This window comes from Harpegnathos saltator, unplaced genomic scaffold (assembly GCF_003227715.2).
Source record: "Harpegnathos saltator strain DR-91 unplaced genomic scaffold, Hsal_v8.6 scaffold498, whole genome shotgun sequence".
Taxonomy (NCBI): domain Eukaryota; kingdom Metazoa; phylum Arthropoda; class Insecta; order Hymenoptera; family Formicidae; genus Harpegnathos; species Harpegnathos saltator.
In genome coordinates, this window is record NW_020230313.1 from 910,640 (window position 1) to 926,296 (window position 15,657).

At 36.7% G+C, this 15,657-nt stretch overlaps 7 protein-coding genes across 9 annotated transcripts; all 7 read left to right on the forward strand.

Moving 5' to 3' along the window:
- Positions 1-1,425: 1,425 nt before the first annotated feature.
- LOC112588083 (chymotrypsin inhibitor-like) lies at positions 1,426-4,775 on the forward strand. 2 transcript variants are annotated; one of them, XM_025302555.1, is made up of 3 exons: positions 1,426-1,596; positions 3,166-3,281; positions 3,440-4,775. In XM_025302555.1, exons 1-3 carry the CDS (start codon positions 1,548-1,550, stop codon positions 3,521-3,523), a joined length of 249 nt encoding a protein of 82 aa, XP_025158340.1. In that variant the 5' UTR covers positions 1,426-1,547; the 3' UTR covers positions 3,524-4,775. The 2 variants fall into 2 exon arrangements, with proteins under 2 accessions (XP_025158340.1, XP_025158339.1); XM_025302554.1 differs by lacking the exon at positions 1,426-1,596 and adding an exon at positions 2,103-3,016.
- A 2,670-nt stretch (positions 4,776-7,445) lies between these two features.
- LOC112589400 (chymotrypsin inhibitor-like) lies at positions 7,446-8,342 on the forward strand. Of its 2 annotated transcripts, none has more exons than XM_025302499.1 (3): positions 7,446-7,559; positions 7,707-7,810; positions 7,969-8,342. In XM_025302499.1, the coding sequence occupies exons 1-3, from the start codon at positions 7,511-7,513 to the stop codon at positions 8,047-8,049; spliced, it is 234 nt and encodes a 77-aa protein (XP_025158284.1). In that variant the 5' UTR covers positions 7,446-7,510; the 3' UTR covers positions 8,050-8,342. The 2 variants fall into 2 exon arrangements, with proteins under 2 accessions (XP_025158284.1, XP_025158285.1); XM_025302500.1 differs by having other exon boundaries at positions 7,707-7,806.
- A 395-nt stretch (positions 8,343-8,737) lies between these two features.
- Positions 8,738-9,635, forward strand: LOC105181820 (cysteine-rich venom protein 6-like). Its single transcript, XM_011138828.3, has 3 exons — positions 8,738-8,947; positions 9,106-9,218; positions 9,378-9,635. Exons 1-3 carry the CDS (start codon positions 8,806-8,808, stop codon positions 9,456-9,458), a joined length of 336 nt encoding a protein of 111 aa, XP_011137130.2. The 5' UTR covers positions 8,738-8,805; the 3' UTR covers positions 9,459-9,635.
- A 564-nt stretch (positions 9,636-10,199) lies between these two features.
- Positions 10,200-11,065, forward strand: LOC112588065 (cysteine-rich venom protein 6-like). The gene is made up of 3 exons (XM_011138830.2): positions 10,200-10,394; positions 10,542-10,648; positions 10,808-11,065. Exons 1-3 carry the CDS (start codon positions 10,241-10,243, stop codon positions 10,886-10,888), a joined length of 342 nt encoding a protein of 113 aa, XP_011137132.2. The 5' UTR covers positions 10,200-10,240; the 3' UTR covers positions 10,889-11,065.
- Positions 11,066-11,601: 536 nt separating this feature from the next.
- LOC112589399 (chymotrypsin inhibitor-like) lies at positions 11,602-12,460 on the forward strand. Its single transcript, XM_025302497.1, has 3 exons — positions 11,602-11,789; positions 11,937-12,043; positions 12,203-12,460. The coding sequence occupies exons 1-3, from the start codon at positions 11,741-11,743 to the stop codon at positions 12,281-12,283; spliced, it is 237 nt and encodes a 78-aa protein (XP_025158282.1). The 5' UTR covers positions 11,602-11,740; the 3' UTR covers positions 12,284-12,460.
- Positions 12,461-12,997: 537 nt separating this feature from the next.
- Positions 12,998-13,848, forward strand: LOC112589398 (chymotrypsin inhibitor-like). Its single transcript, XM_025302496.1, has 3 exons — positions 12,998-13,177; positions 13,325-13,431; positions 13,590-13,848. Exons 1-3 carry the CDS (start codon positions 13,129-13,131, stop codon positions 13,668-13,670), a joined length of 237 nt encoding a protein of 78 aa, XP_025158281.1. The 5' UTR covers positions 12,998-13,128; the 3' UTR covers positions 13,671-13,848.
- Positions 13,849-14,388: 540 nt separating this feature from the next.
- On the forward strand, positions 14,389-15,379 carry LOC112589397 (chymotrypsin inhibitor-like). Its single transcript, XM_025302495.1, has 3 exons — positions 14,389-14,594; positions 14,740-14,852; positions 15,011-15,379. The coding sequence occupies exons 1-3, from the start codon at positions 14,546-14,548 to the stop codon at positions 15,089-15,091; spliced, it is 243 nt and encodes an 80-aa protein (XP_025158280.1). The 5' UTR covers positions 14,389-14,545; the 3' UTR covers positions 15,092-15,379.
- The last annotated feature ends 278 nt before the right edge of the window (positions 15,380-15,657 follow it).

Consider the following 15,657-nt stretch of genomic DNA (forward strand, 5'->3'; position numbering starts at 1 on the left):
GAGAGACAAGACGTGAGCAGATTCTTCTTGCGCAAACAGCTCAGTTTTGACGCAAATGAGTAAAGAAGCTCGCGATGGAAGTTTCTTTAGCGTTCGGTGAATTGCAAATCGCAACATCGCCGCCGCGATATTTCAGCGAACGGCCTCGTCGAAATAAACGATTCAAGTTACTTCAATTCAAGGAAATATCCGGGTCGAAAGTGCAAACTGCGCGCGCCCGCGATAATTAAATTTACCGGTCGTAATAAATTCGATTCGAGTCGGATATTCGATTCTCCGTGCTCTTTACTCGTAATAAAAAAAAAAAAGCCCATGTGCGCCAGGAGGAGGAACGGAAGGGAAGCAGAAGGGTCAGTCTGATTCACTCGGGCTATCTCGCCGATGGCAAAATGGCATTTAGGATAAAAGCGTATTCGGGGAAGCGGTCGTGAATTGAGCGAGCTTACGCTCAGACAAAGTGGACACAACGTGCGCGTTTTGCAAGCCCGAAATTTCCCGATTGACAGAACGGCCGAGAATCGGTCCTTCCTCCTGTCTGCTGCTTCCTGTTGCGCAGATCGCTAATTTCCAGACGCGAGCAGTGCTCGCGTGTGACTCAGTAAATCGCTGCCTCGGAAATTGCAGCGACGACAAATTGACGCGAGATTTCGCAACCTTCGCTGTTTAACCTTCGATCGCCGGCATAATGTTGATCGGCGTGGAAACACGAGATGTTTACATAATACCGACACATATAGACGGGGAATACCACGTCTAGGAATTACAAACAAGACAGGCGCATGGAACTGATGCGGAAAATATGTCAATGAGAATGTTAAGACTCTCTTGTTGGAAATGGTAGCTACTTTGGAAATCTAAACTTATGCACGATTACGAACAATTGCGATTAACAAGCCGTAAAGAAATTCGAAATAAAATTCTACCAGTGTGAAAACACTGTTTTCACAACTGTGCGTGATATTTTTAAAGAAATATGTAAATATTTCGGTTATACGGCCTAAGACAAAATGTTTTTTTGAAGGCTTCGTTTTGAACACTACATGATGTTTAAAATTTTTTCACACACTTTTGCTTCGGAACCTAAATTCCGTGAATCACAGATCGTTCAATAAGACAGATTTAAAGAATTCGAATTCAATTGAAAATACGACGAGCGGCAAAGCACACATAAAAACGAACGCGACGACTTTCAATAATAACAAAGTTCCATTACTGATAAATCGCTGTTTCGTTGTAAAATAAGCCTCGCTTCACATGTCAGAGTTCACTTGAACCAACTCACGCTATCGTTCCAAACAAGCGCACTTTTCAACACGTGCGTGTATAAGAGCATGTATCAAGCATGTCAGAAGAGCACGAGAATATGACAATTTTCGAATGACGCATATATAGGTAGTAGCAACTACCTTCGAAGAGCAAACCGACGATGACAGAGAATTATAGATGTTTTAATAAATGGCAGTATATAAAGGTCATTTTGTACCCCGCAAGCCATAGTAGTCAAGAAGTGCTAGAATAAAACATCGGATCGTCACACGCGCGTTATAATGCCGCGTATTAGTCTCATATTGCTCGTTGCGATCGCGGTACTTTTCAGTAAGTTTTTTTTCGCAGCGCGTAAATATCAAACCTTCATCTCGGCTTGAGTTTTAGCGAATGATCTGTCGTGTATATGTGTTTGTTTCAATTTTAATTTTAACGTCGTCAGTGAAGTCACAATTACTTGCGTAATATTGCGTATGTGCAGGCACGGCTACCTCGGAAAATTCTCGGCAATGCCCGGAAAATCAGGAATGGACCAATTGCGGATCAGCATGTCCGCCGTCCTGTAATACAGACTCCGATCAAATTTGCACAATGGTATCGTTGTCGACTTATTAGATTATATTCGACGACATCACCGAGTCGCTCGGTTTTCACACAGACACAGTTATGCGATCAAGAATTGACAAAATGATATTTTGTCAATTAAAGTTATCATAACGAGTTTAATCGACATCTTGCTACTTTCTTTCCAGCAATGCATAATCGGCTGCCAATGCAAGAATGGATTTCTGTTGAACAGTAGCGGAAAATGTATTGTTCCACAAAATTGCTGAAAACCAAACGAGATATGTATCCATTGAAGCGATGTTCGAAACTCTGGGGTCGACTCGGAAAAATTCGGACCGAAAGTTATGCTTGTATAATGCCTAAATATAGATTAGTTGCTATCAGACGTAATAGACATATGGTTATACATTCGATGATTTATTGAACATGTAAGAAATTGAAATCATCGAGACGTATGTTTTCTCGCCTTAATCTATTGATATTCTGTGAGATATTTACATTTAACTTTTTTTTTGTACATCAAAGTGGTTAAAAATAAAGACTAACATAGACGATACATATGTTGCTTGTCCTCCGCTTCCTAAATTATTATGCAATATTTGCATGAACTGCGGTTCAAGGAATATTAACGTATTATATATACAAGGAAACAAAGTACAGATATTAATTAAAAACATACACGAGCTAAAAGTACAAACTACGAGCGTGCGGTTTAATAAAACGGATTTAACGAATTCCAATTCAATTCAAAATACGACGAGCGGTAAAACAGACATAAGAACAAACGCGACAATTTTCAACAACAACGAAACCCCATTACTGATATGTCGCTGGTTCGTTATAAAATAAGCCTCACTTCACATGTCAGAATGCACTTGAAACAATTTACGCTGTCGTTACAAACAAGCGCACTTCTTAACATGCGCATGCATAAGAGCATGACAATTTTCCAAAGATGCATAAACAGATAGTGGCGACTATCTTCGAAGGACAAACCGACGATAATAGAAAATTATAGATTGTTAACAAATGATACATTGTTAATAAATAGTACAGTATATAAAGGTGAATTTCGTATCTTACAGGCCGTCAAGAATCGCTAAAATAAAACGTCAGATCGTCACGCGCTTTACAATGTCGCGCGCTAGTCTCGTATTGCTCGCTGCGATCGCGGTGCTTTTCAGTAAGTATTTTTCGCAGAGCGTAATATCAATCTTTCATATCGGCTTGAGTTTTGCTGAACGATCTGTCGTATAAATGTGTTTGTTTCAATTTTCATCTTGACGTCGTGAGTGAACCAGCAATTATTTACGTAATATTACATATGTGCAGGCACGGCTACCTCAGAAGATCACGAATGCCTGGAAAATCAAAAATGGGAAACTTGTGGAACAGCATGTCCGCTGACCTGTGACTCGTTCCTCGAACCACAAGTCGCTTGCACATTGGTATTGTTACCGATTTATTAGATTTTATTCGACAATGCCACCGAGTCGGCCGGTTTTCAAGTAGATATAATGCTGCGATGAAAAATTACCAAAATGATATCTTGTCAGTTGTAGTTGTCATAATATGTTTAATCGATATTTTGCAACTTTTTTTCCAGCAATGCGTAATCGGCTGCCAATGCATACATGGCTTTGTATTGGACAGCAACAAAATCTGTATTAATTCAACCCTATGCCCATAATTAAACGAGACATCTACCTGAAGTGGTGTTCAAAACTTTAGAGTCGACTTGGAAAAATTCGGATCGAAAGTTATGCTTGTCCAATGCCTAAATATAGATTAGTTGCTGTCAGATATAATCGGTATATGGTTATATCGTATATGGTTATATGGTATGGGTACATAGTTATATACTTAATTACTCATTAAACAGATGGGAAATTGAAATTATCAAGACGTATGTTCCTTTGTCTTATTCTATTGATATTTTGTGAGATATTCACACTTAACGTGCAACGTGAGGCTTATAAATTAAGACTCACTTCACGTGCCCTTGAAACAATTTACGCTACCGTTACAAACAAGCGCACTTTTTAACATGCACATGCATAAGAGTAACAATTTTTTAATGACGCATATGTAGATAGTAGCAACTATCTTCGAAGCGCAAACTGATGATGATAGAAAATTATAGATTGTAAACAAATTATATTGTTAACAATTGGCAGAATATATAAAGGTGTATTTTGTACCTCACAAGCCATAGCAATCAAGAAAATAAAAAATTGATATTTTGTGAGATATTCACACTTAACTTCTCTGTACATCAAAGTGGTTAAAAATAAAGGTTAATATAGATAGTACATATGTTGCTTGTCTCACGCACCCTACAATATTATGCAATATTTGCGTGAACTGCGGTTCAAGGAATGTTAACGTATCATATACAAAAATAGAAAACACAGATATTAATTAAGCACATACCGAACCTAAAGTGCAAACTGCGCGCGCGCAGTTTAATAAAATGGATTTAACGTATTTGAATTCAACGCAAAATACGACGAGCAGCGAAGCACACATAAGAACGAACGCGATGACCTTCAATAACAACGAAACTCCATTACCGATAAGTCGCTGTTTCGTTATAAAATAAGTCTCATTTCACATGCCCTTGAAACAATTTACGCTATCGTTACAAACAAGCGCACTTGTTAATATGCGCATGCATAAGAGCATGATAATTTTTTAATGACATATTTAATGGCATATGTAAACAGTAGCAACTATCTTCGAAGCGCAAACTGATGATGATAGAAAATTATAGATTGTAAACAAATGATATTGTTAACAATTGGCAAAATATATAAAGGTATATTTTGTACCTCACAAGCCATAGCAATCAAGAAAATAAAAAATTGATATTTTGTGAGATATTCACACTTAACTTCTCTGTACATCAAAGTGGTTAAAAATAAAGGTTAATATAGATAGTACATATGTTGCTTGTCTCACGCACCCTACAATACTATGCAATATTTGCGTGAACTGCGGTTCAAGGAATGTTAACGTATCATATACAAGAATAGAAAACACAGATATTAATTAAGCACATACCGAACCTAAAGTGCAAACTGCGCGCGCGCAGTTTAATAAAATAGATTTAACGTATTCGAATTCAACTCAAAATACGACGAGCAGCGAAGCACACATAAGAACGAACGCGATGACCTTCAATAACAACGAAACTCCATTACCGATAAGTCGCTGTTTCGTTATAAAATAAGTCTCATTTCACATGCCCTTGAAACAATTTACGCTATCGTTACAAACAAGCGCACTTGTTAACATGCGCATGCATAAGAGCATGACAATTTTTTAATGACACATTTAATGGCATATGTAAACAGTAGCAACTATCTTTGAAGCGCAAACTGATGATGATAGAAAATTATAGATTGTAAACAAATGATATTGTTAACAATTGGCAAAATATATAAAGGTATATTTTGTACCTCACAAACCATAGCAATCAAGAAAATAAAAAATTGATATTTTGTGAGATATTCACACTTAACTTCTCTGTACATCAAAGTGGTTAAAAATAAAGGTTAATATAGATAGTACATATGTTGCTTGTCTCACGCACCCTACAATATTATGCAATATTTGCGTGAACTGCGGTTCAAGGAATGTTAACGTATCATATACAAGAATAGAAAACACAGATATTAATTAAGCACATACCGAACCTAAAGTGCAAACTGCGGCGGCAGTTAATAAATAGATTTAACGTATTTGAATTCAACGCAAAATACGACGATAGGAAGCAACAGAGCGCGATGACCTTCTAACCACAATCCTTACATGTATGCGTTATAATTTACGCAACAGATGCCTTTCAGAATTAAAACAATGATATTTTTTTGTTTTTTTAATCATATTCACTTTTTCAGCAACTAATGGCTGCATGAACATTTATAAAACAAAATTATTAATCAAACCATAAAAAGAATACTGAAGTGGTTCAAAACTTTAGATCATTAAAAATCGGATAAAGTTATGCTTGTCCAAGCCTAAATATAGATATTGCGTAATATAAGATATTTAACGTATATTAATGTAACATATTAAACAATACCAAAACAGAGGAAATAAAACAACGATGCCTTCAATAAAGAAATCACATAAGTCCGTGACTTATAAATAAGACTCATTCACGTGCCCTTGAAACAATTTACGCTACCGTTACAAACAAGCGCACTTGTTAACATGCGCATGCATAAGAGCATGACAATTTTTTAATGACGCATTTGTAAATAGTAGCAACTATCTTCCAAGCGCAAACTGATGATGATAGAAAATTATAGATTGTAAACAAATATATTGTTAACAATTGGCAGAATATATAAAGGTGTATTTTGTACCTCACAAGCCATAGCAATCAAGAAAATAAAAAATTGATATTTTGTGAGATATTCACACTTAACTTCTCTGTACATCAAAGTGGTTAAAAATAAAGGTTAATATAGATAGTACATATGTTGCTTGTCTCACGCACCCTACAATATTATGCAATATTTGCGTGAACTGCGGTTCAAGGAATGTTAACGTATCATATACAAAATAGAAAACACAGATATTAATTAAGCACATACCGAACCTAAAGTGCAAACTGCGCGCGCGCAGTTTAATAAAATAGATTTAACGTATTTGAATTCAACGCAAAATACGACGAGCAGCGAAGCACACATAAGAACGAACGCGATGACCTTCAATAACAACGAAACTCCATTACCGATAAGTCGCTGTTTCGTTATAAAATAAGTCTCATTTCACATGCCCTTGAAACAATTTACGCTATCGTTACAAACAAGCGCACTTGTTAATATGCGCATGCATAAGAGCATGACAATTTTTTAATGACACATTTAATGGCATATGTAAACAGTAGCAACTATCTTTGAAGCGCAAACTGATGATGATAGAAAATTATAGATTGTAAACAAATGATATTGTTAACAATTGGCAAAATATATAAAGGTATATTTTGTACCTCACAAACCATAGCAATCAAGAAAATAAAAAATTGATATTTTGTGAGATATTCACACTTAACTTCTCTGTACATCAAAGTGGTTAAAAATAAAGGTTAATATAGATAGTACATATGTTGCTTGTCTCACGCACCCTACAATATTATGCAATATTTGCGTGAACTGCGGTTCAAGGAATGTTAACGTATCACATACAAGAATAGAAAACACAGATATTAATTAAGCACATACCGAACCTAAAGTGCAAACTGCGCGCGCGCAGTTTAATAAAATAGATTTAACGTATTCGAATTCAACGCAAAATACGACGAGCAGCGAAGCACACAGAAGAACGCGATGACCTTCAATAACAACGAAACTCCATTATCGATAAGTCGCTGTTTCGTTATAAAATAAGCCTCATTTCACATGCCCTTGAAACAATTTACGCTACCGTTATAAACAAGCGCATTTGTTAACATGCGCATGCATAAGAGCATGACAATTTTTTAATGACGCATTTGTAAATAGTAGCAACTATCTTCCAAGCGCAAACCGACGATAGAAAATTATAGATTGTTAACAGAGAATATTGTTAACAACTGGCAGAATATATAAAGGTGCATTTTGTACCCCACAAGCCATAGCAGTCAAGAATCATTAGAATAATACATCGGATTGTCACACGCGTTACAATGTCGCGCGGTAGTCTCGTATTATTTGTTGCGATCGTGGTGCTTTTCAGTAAGTTTCCGCAGAGCGTAAATAGCAATTCTTCATCTCGGCTTGAGTTTTAGTGAATAACTTGTAGTGCATATGTGTTTGTTTCAATTTTAACCTCTACGTCGTCGGTGAACCCGCAATTATTTACGTAATATTGCGTATGTGCAGGCACAACTACGCAAGGTCAGGAATGCGGGCCAAATCAAAATTTTATCACTTGTGGATCACCATGTCCGCCGCTCTGTAATGACTCCAATCCAGCTTGCACGTTGGTATTGTTACCGATTTATTAGATTATATTCGACGACATCACCGAGTCGCTCGGTTTTCACACAGACACAGTTATGCGATCAAGAATTGACAAAATGATATTTTGTCAATTAAAGTTATCATAACGAGTTTAATCGACATCTTGCTACTTTCTTTCCAGCATTGCATATACGGCTGTCAATGCAAGAATGGATTTCTGTTGAACAGTAGAAGCGAATGTGTTCCTCCAAGTCAGTGCTAAATACCAAACAAGATATGTATCTATTGAAGTGATGTTCGAAACTCTGGGGTCGACTCGGAAAAATTCGGACCGAAAGTTATGCTTGTATAATGCCTAAATATAGATTAGTTGCTATCAGACGTAATAGACATATGGTTATACATTCGATGACTTATTGAACATGTAAGAAATTGAAATCATCGAGACGTATGTTTTCTCGCCTTAATCTATTGATATTCTGTGAGATATTCACATTTAACGTTTCCTTGTACACCAAAATGATAAAAAATAAAGACTAACGTAGATGACACATACGTTGTTTGTTTTCACCATCCTGAAACATATGCAATATTTGCGTGAACTGCCGAGCAAGGAATATTAACGTATTACATATAAGGAAACAAAAGACAGATATTAATTAAGAACATACTCGAGCCAAAAGTGCAAACTGTATACGTGCAGTTTAATCAAACAGATTCGAATTCAATTGGATATACGATGAGCGTTAAAACAAAAACATACATAAGAGCGAATGCAACAATTATTATTACTCACAACAAAACATCATTACTAATATGTTGCTGCTTTAGTATAAAAAAGCTTTACTTCATATCAGAAAGTACTTGAAACGACGCACGCTATTATCATAAAATAGTGGACCTCTCAACATATGATTGCATAAGAGCATGACGAATTTGAATGATGCGTATATAAATAGTAGCAACTATCCCCGAAGCGCAAACCGACGATGATGGAGAATTATGGATGTGTTAAGAAATGCCACAGTATATAAAGGTGCATCTTGTATCTCACGGACCACAGCAGTCAAGAATCTCTAGAAAAAAGCATCGGAACATCACACGCGTTACAATGTCGCGCGCTATTCTCGTATTGTTCGTTGCGATCGCGGTGCTTTTTAGTAAGTTTTCGCAGAGTGTAAATAACAATTCTTCATCTCGGCTTGAGTTTTAGTGAATAACTTGTCGTGCATATGTGTTCCTTTCAATTTTAATCTCTACGTCGTCGATGGACCCGCAATTATTTACGTAATATTGCAATTATTTACGTAATGTGCAGGCACGGCTACCTCACAACGTTCTGGGCGATGCCCGCCAAATCAAGAATGGACTACTTGTGGATCAGCATGTCAGCCGACCTGCACTCAACCAAATCCTCAAGTCTGCACTGCGGTATTGTTATCAATTTATTAGATTTTATTCGACTATTTCACCGAGTTGTTTTGTTCTCAAGTGAACATGGTTATGCGATCAAGTATTAACAAAATGATATTTTGTTAATTATAGATATATTAACAGGTTTAATCGATATCTTATAACTTGTCTTTCCAGAACTGCGTAATCGGCTGTCAATGCAGGCGAGGACTTTTGTTGAACAGTAGAGGAGGCTGTGTTTCTCCAAGCGAGTGCTAAATACCAAACGAGACATGCATCTACTGAAATGATGTTCGAAATTCTGGGGTCGACTCGGAACAATTCGGACCGAAATGCTTATACGATACCTAAGTATAGATTAGTTGCTGTCAAATGTAATCGGCATATGTTTACACTTGATTACTTATTGAATATATGAGAAACTGAAATTATCAAGACGTATATTTCCTCATCTTATTCTATTAATATTCTGTGAAATATTCACATTTAACATTTCCTTGTACACCAAAATGATAAAAAATAAAGACTAACATAGTGATTAAAAATAAAAATTAACGTTGATGACACATATTGCTTGTCTTCCCCATCCTAAAATATTATGCAATATTTGCGTGAACTGAGAAGGAATACTAAACGTATTATATATAAGGAAAACAAAACACAGATATTAATTAAGGATATACCCGAGCCAAAAGCAAGCGCGCAGTTTCATGAAACGGATTTAACAAATTCGAATTCGCATTCGATTCAAAATACGACGAACGGTAAAACACACACAAGAGCGGACGCAACGACGTTTATTCATAACAAAACTTCATTACTAACATATCGCTGCTTTATTTAAAAAAAAAGCCTTACTTCATATCAGAATGTACTTGAAACGATTCACGCTATCGTTACAAGTAAACGCATATATTTTAATATATGCATGCACAAGAGCATGACGATTTATGAATGACGCATCGGTTAGATAATAGCAACTATCTACGAGGCGCAAATCGTTGTTGGATGGAGGCGCAAACGATGATGGAGAATTATGGATGTGTTACCAAATGGCACAGTATATAAAGCCGCATCTCGTATCTCACAGGCCACAGCAGTCGAGAATCTCTAGAATAAAGTATCGGATCATCACACGTGTTACAATGTCGCGCGCTAGTCTCGTATTGCTCGTTGCGATCGCGGTGCTTTTCAGTAAGTTTTCGCAGAGCGTAAATAACAATTCTTCATCTCGGCTTGAGTTTTAGTGAATAACTTGTAGCGCATATGTGTTTGTTTCAATTTTAACCTCTACGGCGTCAGTGAACTCGCAATTATTTACGTAATATTGCGTATGTGCAGGCACGGCTACCTCACAAAATCAATGCCCGGAAGATCAAGAATGGACCACTTGTGGATCAGCATGTCCGCCGTCCTGCACTGAACCAAATCCTCAAGTCTGCACTGCGGTATTGTTATCAATTTATTAGATTTTATTTGACGGTCCCACGGAGTCGTCTTGTTCTCAAGTGGACATAGTTATGTGATCAAGAGTTAACAAAATGATATTTTGTTGATTATAGATATATTAACGGGTTTAATCGATATCTTACAACTTGTCTTTCCAGAACTGCGTAATCGGCTGTCAATGCAAACAAGGACTTTTGTTGAACAGTAGAGGAGACTGTGTTTCTCCAAGTCAGTGCTAAATACCAAACGAGACATGCTTCTACTGAAGTGATGTTCAACATTCTTGGGTCGACTCGGAAAAATGCAGACCGAAATGCTTATACGATACCTAAGTATAGATTAGTTGCTGTCAGATGTAATCGGCATATGTTTACACTTGATTACTTATTGAATATATGAGAAACTGAAATTATCAAGACGTATATTTCCTCATCTTATTCTATTAATATTCTGTGAAATATTCACATTTAACATTTCCTTGTATACCAAAATGATAAAAAATAAAGACTAACATAGTGATTAAAAATAAAAATTAACGTAGATGACACATATATTGCTTGTCTTCCACATCCTAAAATATTATGCAATATTTGCGTGAACTGAGAAGGAATACTAAACGTATTACATATAAGGAAAACAAAACACAGATATTAATTAAGGATATACCCGAGCCAAGAGTGCAAGCGCGCAGAATAAATTCGAGTTCGCATTCGATTCAAAATACGACGAGCGGTAAAACACACACAAGAGCGGACGCAACGACGTTTACTCGTAACAAAACTTCATTACTAACATATCGCTGCTTTATTTTTAAAAAAAGCCTTACTTCATATCAGAATGTACTTGAAACGATTCACGCTATCGTTACAAGTAAATGCATATATTTCAATATATGCATGCACAAGAGCATGACGATTTTTGAATGAAGCATCGATTAGATAATAGCAACTATCTACGAGGCACAAATCGATGTTGGAAAATTATGGATGTGTTAACAAATGGCACAGTATATAAAGCCGCATCTCGTATCGCACAGGCTATAGCAGTCGAGAATCTCTAGAATAAAGCATCGGATCATCACACGTGTTACAATGTCGCGCGCTAGTCTCGTATTGCTCGTTGCGATCGCGGTGCTTTTCGGTAAGTTTTCGCAGAGCGTAAATAACAATTCTTCATTTCGGCTTGAGTTTTAGCGAATAACTTGTAGTGCATATGTGTTTGTTTCAATTTTAACCTCTACGTCGTCAGTGAACTGGCAATTATTTACGTAATATTGCGTATATACAGGCACGGCTACCTCACAAAATCAATGCCCAGAAAATCAAGAATGGATCATTTGTGGATCAGCATGTCCGCCGTCCTGCACTGAACCAAATCCTCAATTTTGCACATATGTATTGTTACCGATTTATTAGATTTTATTTGACGATCCTACGGAGTCGTCTTGTTCTCAAGTGAACATGGTTATGCGATCAAGTGTTAACAAAATGATATTTTGTTAATTATAGATATATTAACGGGTTTAATCGATATCTTACAACTTGTCTTTCCAGAACTGCATAACCGGCTGTCAATGCAGACAAGGACTTTTGTTGAACAGTAGAGGAGACTGTGTTTCTCCAAGCGAGTGCTAAATACCAAACGAGACATGCATCTACTGAAGTGATGTTCGAAATTCTGGGATCGACTCGGAAAAATTCGGACCGTAATGCTTATACGATACCTAAGTATAGATTAGTTGCTGTCAGATGTATTCGGCATATGTTTACACTTGATTACTTATTGAATATATGAGAAACTGAAATTATCAAGACGTATATTTCCTCATCTTATTCTATTAATATTCTGTGAAATATTCACATTTAACATTTCCTTGTACACCAAAATGATAAAAAATAAAGATTAACATAGTGATTAAAAATGAAAATTAACGTAGATAACACATATATTGCTTGTCTTCCACATCCTACAATATTATGCAATATTTGCGTGAACTGAGAAGGAATACTAAACGTATTACATATAAGGAAAACAAAACACAGATATTAATTAAGGATATACCCGAGCCAAGAGTGCAAGCGCGCAGAATAAATTCGAGTTCGCATTCGATTCAAAATACGACGAGCGGTAAAACACACACAAGAGCGGACGCAACGACGTTTACTCATAATAAAACTTCCTTACTAACATATCGCTGCTTTATTTTTAAAAAAAGCCTTACTTCATATCAGAATGTACTTGAAACGCTATCGTTACAAACAAACGCATATATTTTAATATATGCATGCATAAGAGCATGACGATTTTTGAATGACGCATAGGTTAGATAATAGCAACTATCTACGAGGCGCAAATCGATGTTGGAGAATTATGGATGTGTTAACAAATGGCACAGTATATAAAGCCACATCTCGTATCTCACAGGCCATAGCAGTCGAGAATCTCTAGAATAAAGCATCGGATCATCACACATGTTACAATGTCGCGCGCTAGTTTCGTATTGCTCGTTGCGATCGCGGTGCTTTTCAGTAAGTTTTCGCAGAGCGTAAATAACAATTCTTCATCTCGGCTTGAGTTTTAGTGAATAACTTGTAGTGCATATGTGTTTGTTTCAATTTTAACCTCTACGTCGTCAGTGAACTCGCAATTATTTACGTAATATTGCGTATGTGCAGGCACGGCTACGTCACAAAATCAATGCCCGCCAAATCAAGAATGGACCACTTGTGGATCAGCATGTCAGCCGTCCTGCACTGAACCAAATCCTCAATTTTGCACATATGTATTGTTACCGATTTATTAGATTTTATTCGATGATCCCACCGAGTCGCTCGGTTTTCAAATGGACATAGTTATGCGAACAAGAATCGACAAAACGATATTTTGTCAATTATAGTTGTCATAACGGGTTTAATCGATATCTTGCTACTTTCTTTCCAGCAATGCATAATCGGCTGTCAATGCAGGCAAGGACTTTTGTTGAACAGTAGAGGAGGCTGTGTTTCTCCAAGCGAGTGCTAAATACCAAACGAGACATGCATCTACTGAAGTGATGTTCAACATTCTTGGGTCGACTCGGAAAAATTCGGACCGAAATGCTTATACGATACCTAAGTAAAAGATTAGTTGCTGTCAGACGTAATCGGCATATGTTTACACTTGATTACTTATTGAATATATGAGAAACTGAAATTATCAAGACGTATATTTCCTCATCTTATTCTATTAATATTCTGTGAAATATTCACATTTAACATTTCCTTGTACACCAAAATGATAAAAAATAAAGACTAACATAGTGATTAAAAATAGAAATTAACGTAGATGACACATATATTGCTTGTCTTCCACATCCTACAATATTATGCAATATTTGCGTGAACTGAGAAGGAATACTAAACGTATTACATATAAGGAAAACAAAACACAGATATTAATTAAGGATATACCCGAGCCAAGAGTGCAAGCGCGCAGAATAAATTCGAGTTCGCATTCGATTCAAAATCCGACGAGCGGTAAAACACACACAAGAGCGGACGCAACGACGTTTATTCATAACAAAACTTCATTACTAACATATCGCTGCTTTATTTTTAAAAAAAGCCTTGCTTCATATCAGAATATACTTGAAACGATTCACGCTATCGTTACAAGTAAATGCATATATTTCAATATATGCATGCACAAGAGCATGACGATTTTTGAATGACGCATCGGTTAGATAATAGCAACTATCTACGAGGCGCAAATCGATGTTGGATGGAGACGCAAACGATGATGGAGAATTATGGATGTGTTAACAAATGGCACAGTATATAAAGCCGCATCTCGTATCGCACAGGCCATAGCAGTCGAGAATCTCTAGAATAAAGCATCGGATCATCACACGTGTTACAATGTCGCGCGCTAGTCTCGTATTGCTCGTTGCGATCGCGGTGCTTTTCAGTAAGTTTTCAGAGCGTAAATAACAATTCTTCATCTCGGCTTGAGTTTTAGTGAATAACTTGTAGCGCATATGTGTTTGTTTCAATTTTAACCTCTACGTCGTCGGTGAACCCGCAATTATTTACGTAATATTGCGTATGTGCAGGCACGGCTACCTCACAAAGTGCTCGGCGATGCCCGCCAAATCAAGAATGGACCACTTGTGGATCAGCATGTCCGCCGTCCTGTAACTCACGCCCTGATCAAGTTTGCACATTGGTATTGTTACCGATTTATTAGACTTTATTCGATGATCCCACCGAGTCGCTCGGTTTTCAAATGGACATAGTTATGCGAACAAGAATCGACAAAATGATATTTTGTCAATTATAGTTGTCATAACGGGTTTAATCGATATCTTGCTACTTTCTTTCCAGCAATGCGTAATCGGCTGTCAATGCAGGCCAGGACTTTTGTTGAACAGTAGAGGAGAATGTGTTCCTCCAAGTCAGTGCTAAATACCAAACGAGACATGCTTCTACTGAAGTGATGTTCAACATTCTTGGGTCGACTCGGAAAAATTCGGACCGAAATGCTTATACGATACCTAAGTATAGATTAGTTGCTGTCAGACGTAATCGGCATATGTTTACACTTGAGTACTTACTGAATATATAAGAAATTGAAATTACCAAGACGTACATTCCTTCGTCTTATTCTATGATATTAATATTCTGTGAGATGTTTACATTTAACGTTTCTTTGTACACCAAAGTGGTTAAAAATAAAGACTAACATAGATGACACATATGTTGCTTGTTTTCACCACCCTGAAACATATGCAATATTGCGTGAATTGTGGCTCAAAGAATATTAATGTACTACGCGTAAAGAAACAAAAGACAGATATTAATTAAGAACATACCCGAGCCAATAGTGCAAACTACGCGCGCGCAGTTTAATGAAACGGATTTAACGAATTCGAATTCGATTCAAAATACGACAAGTGGTAAAATATAAGAGCGGACGCAACGATGTTTACTCACAACCAAATTTCATTACCGATATATCGCTATTTATTAAA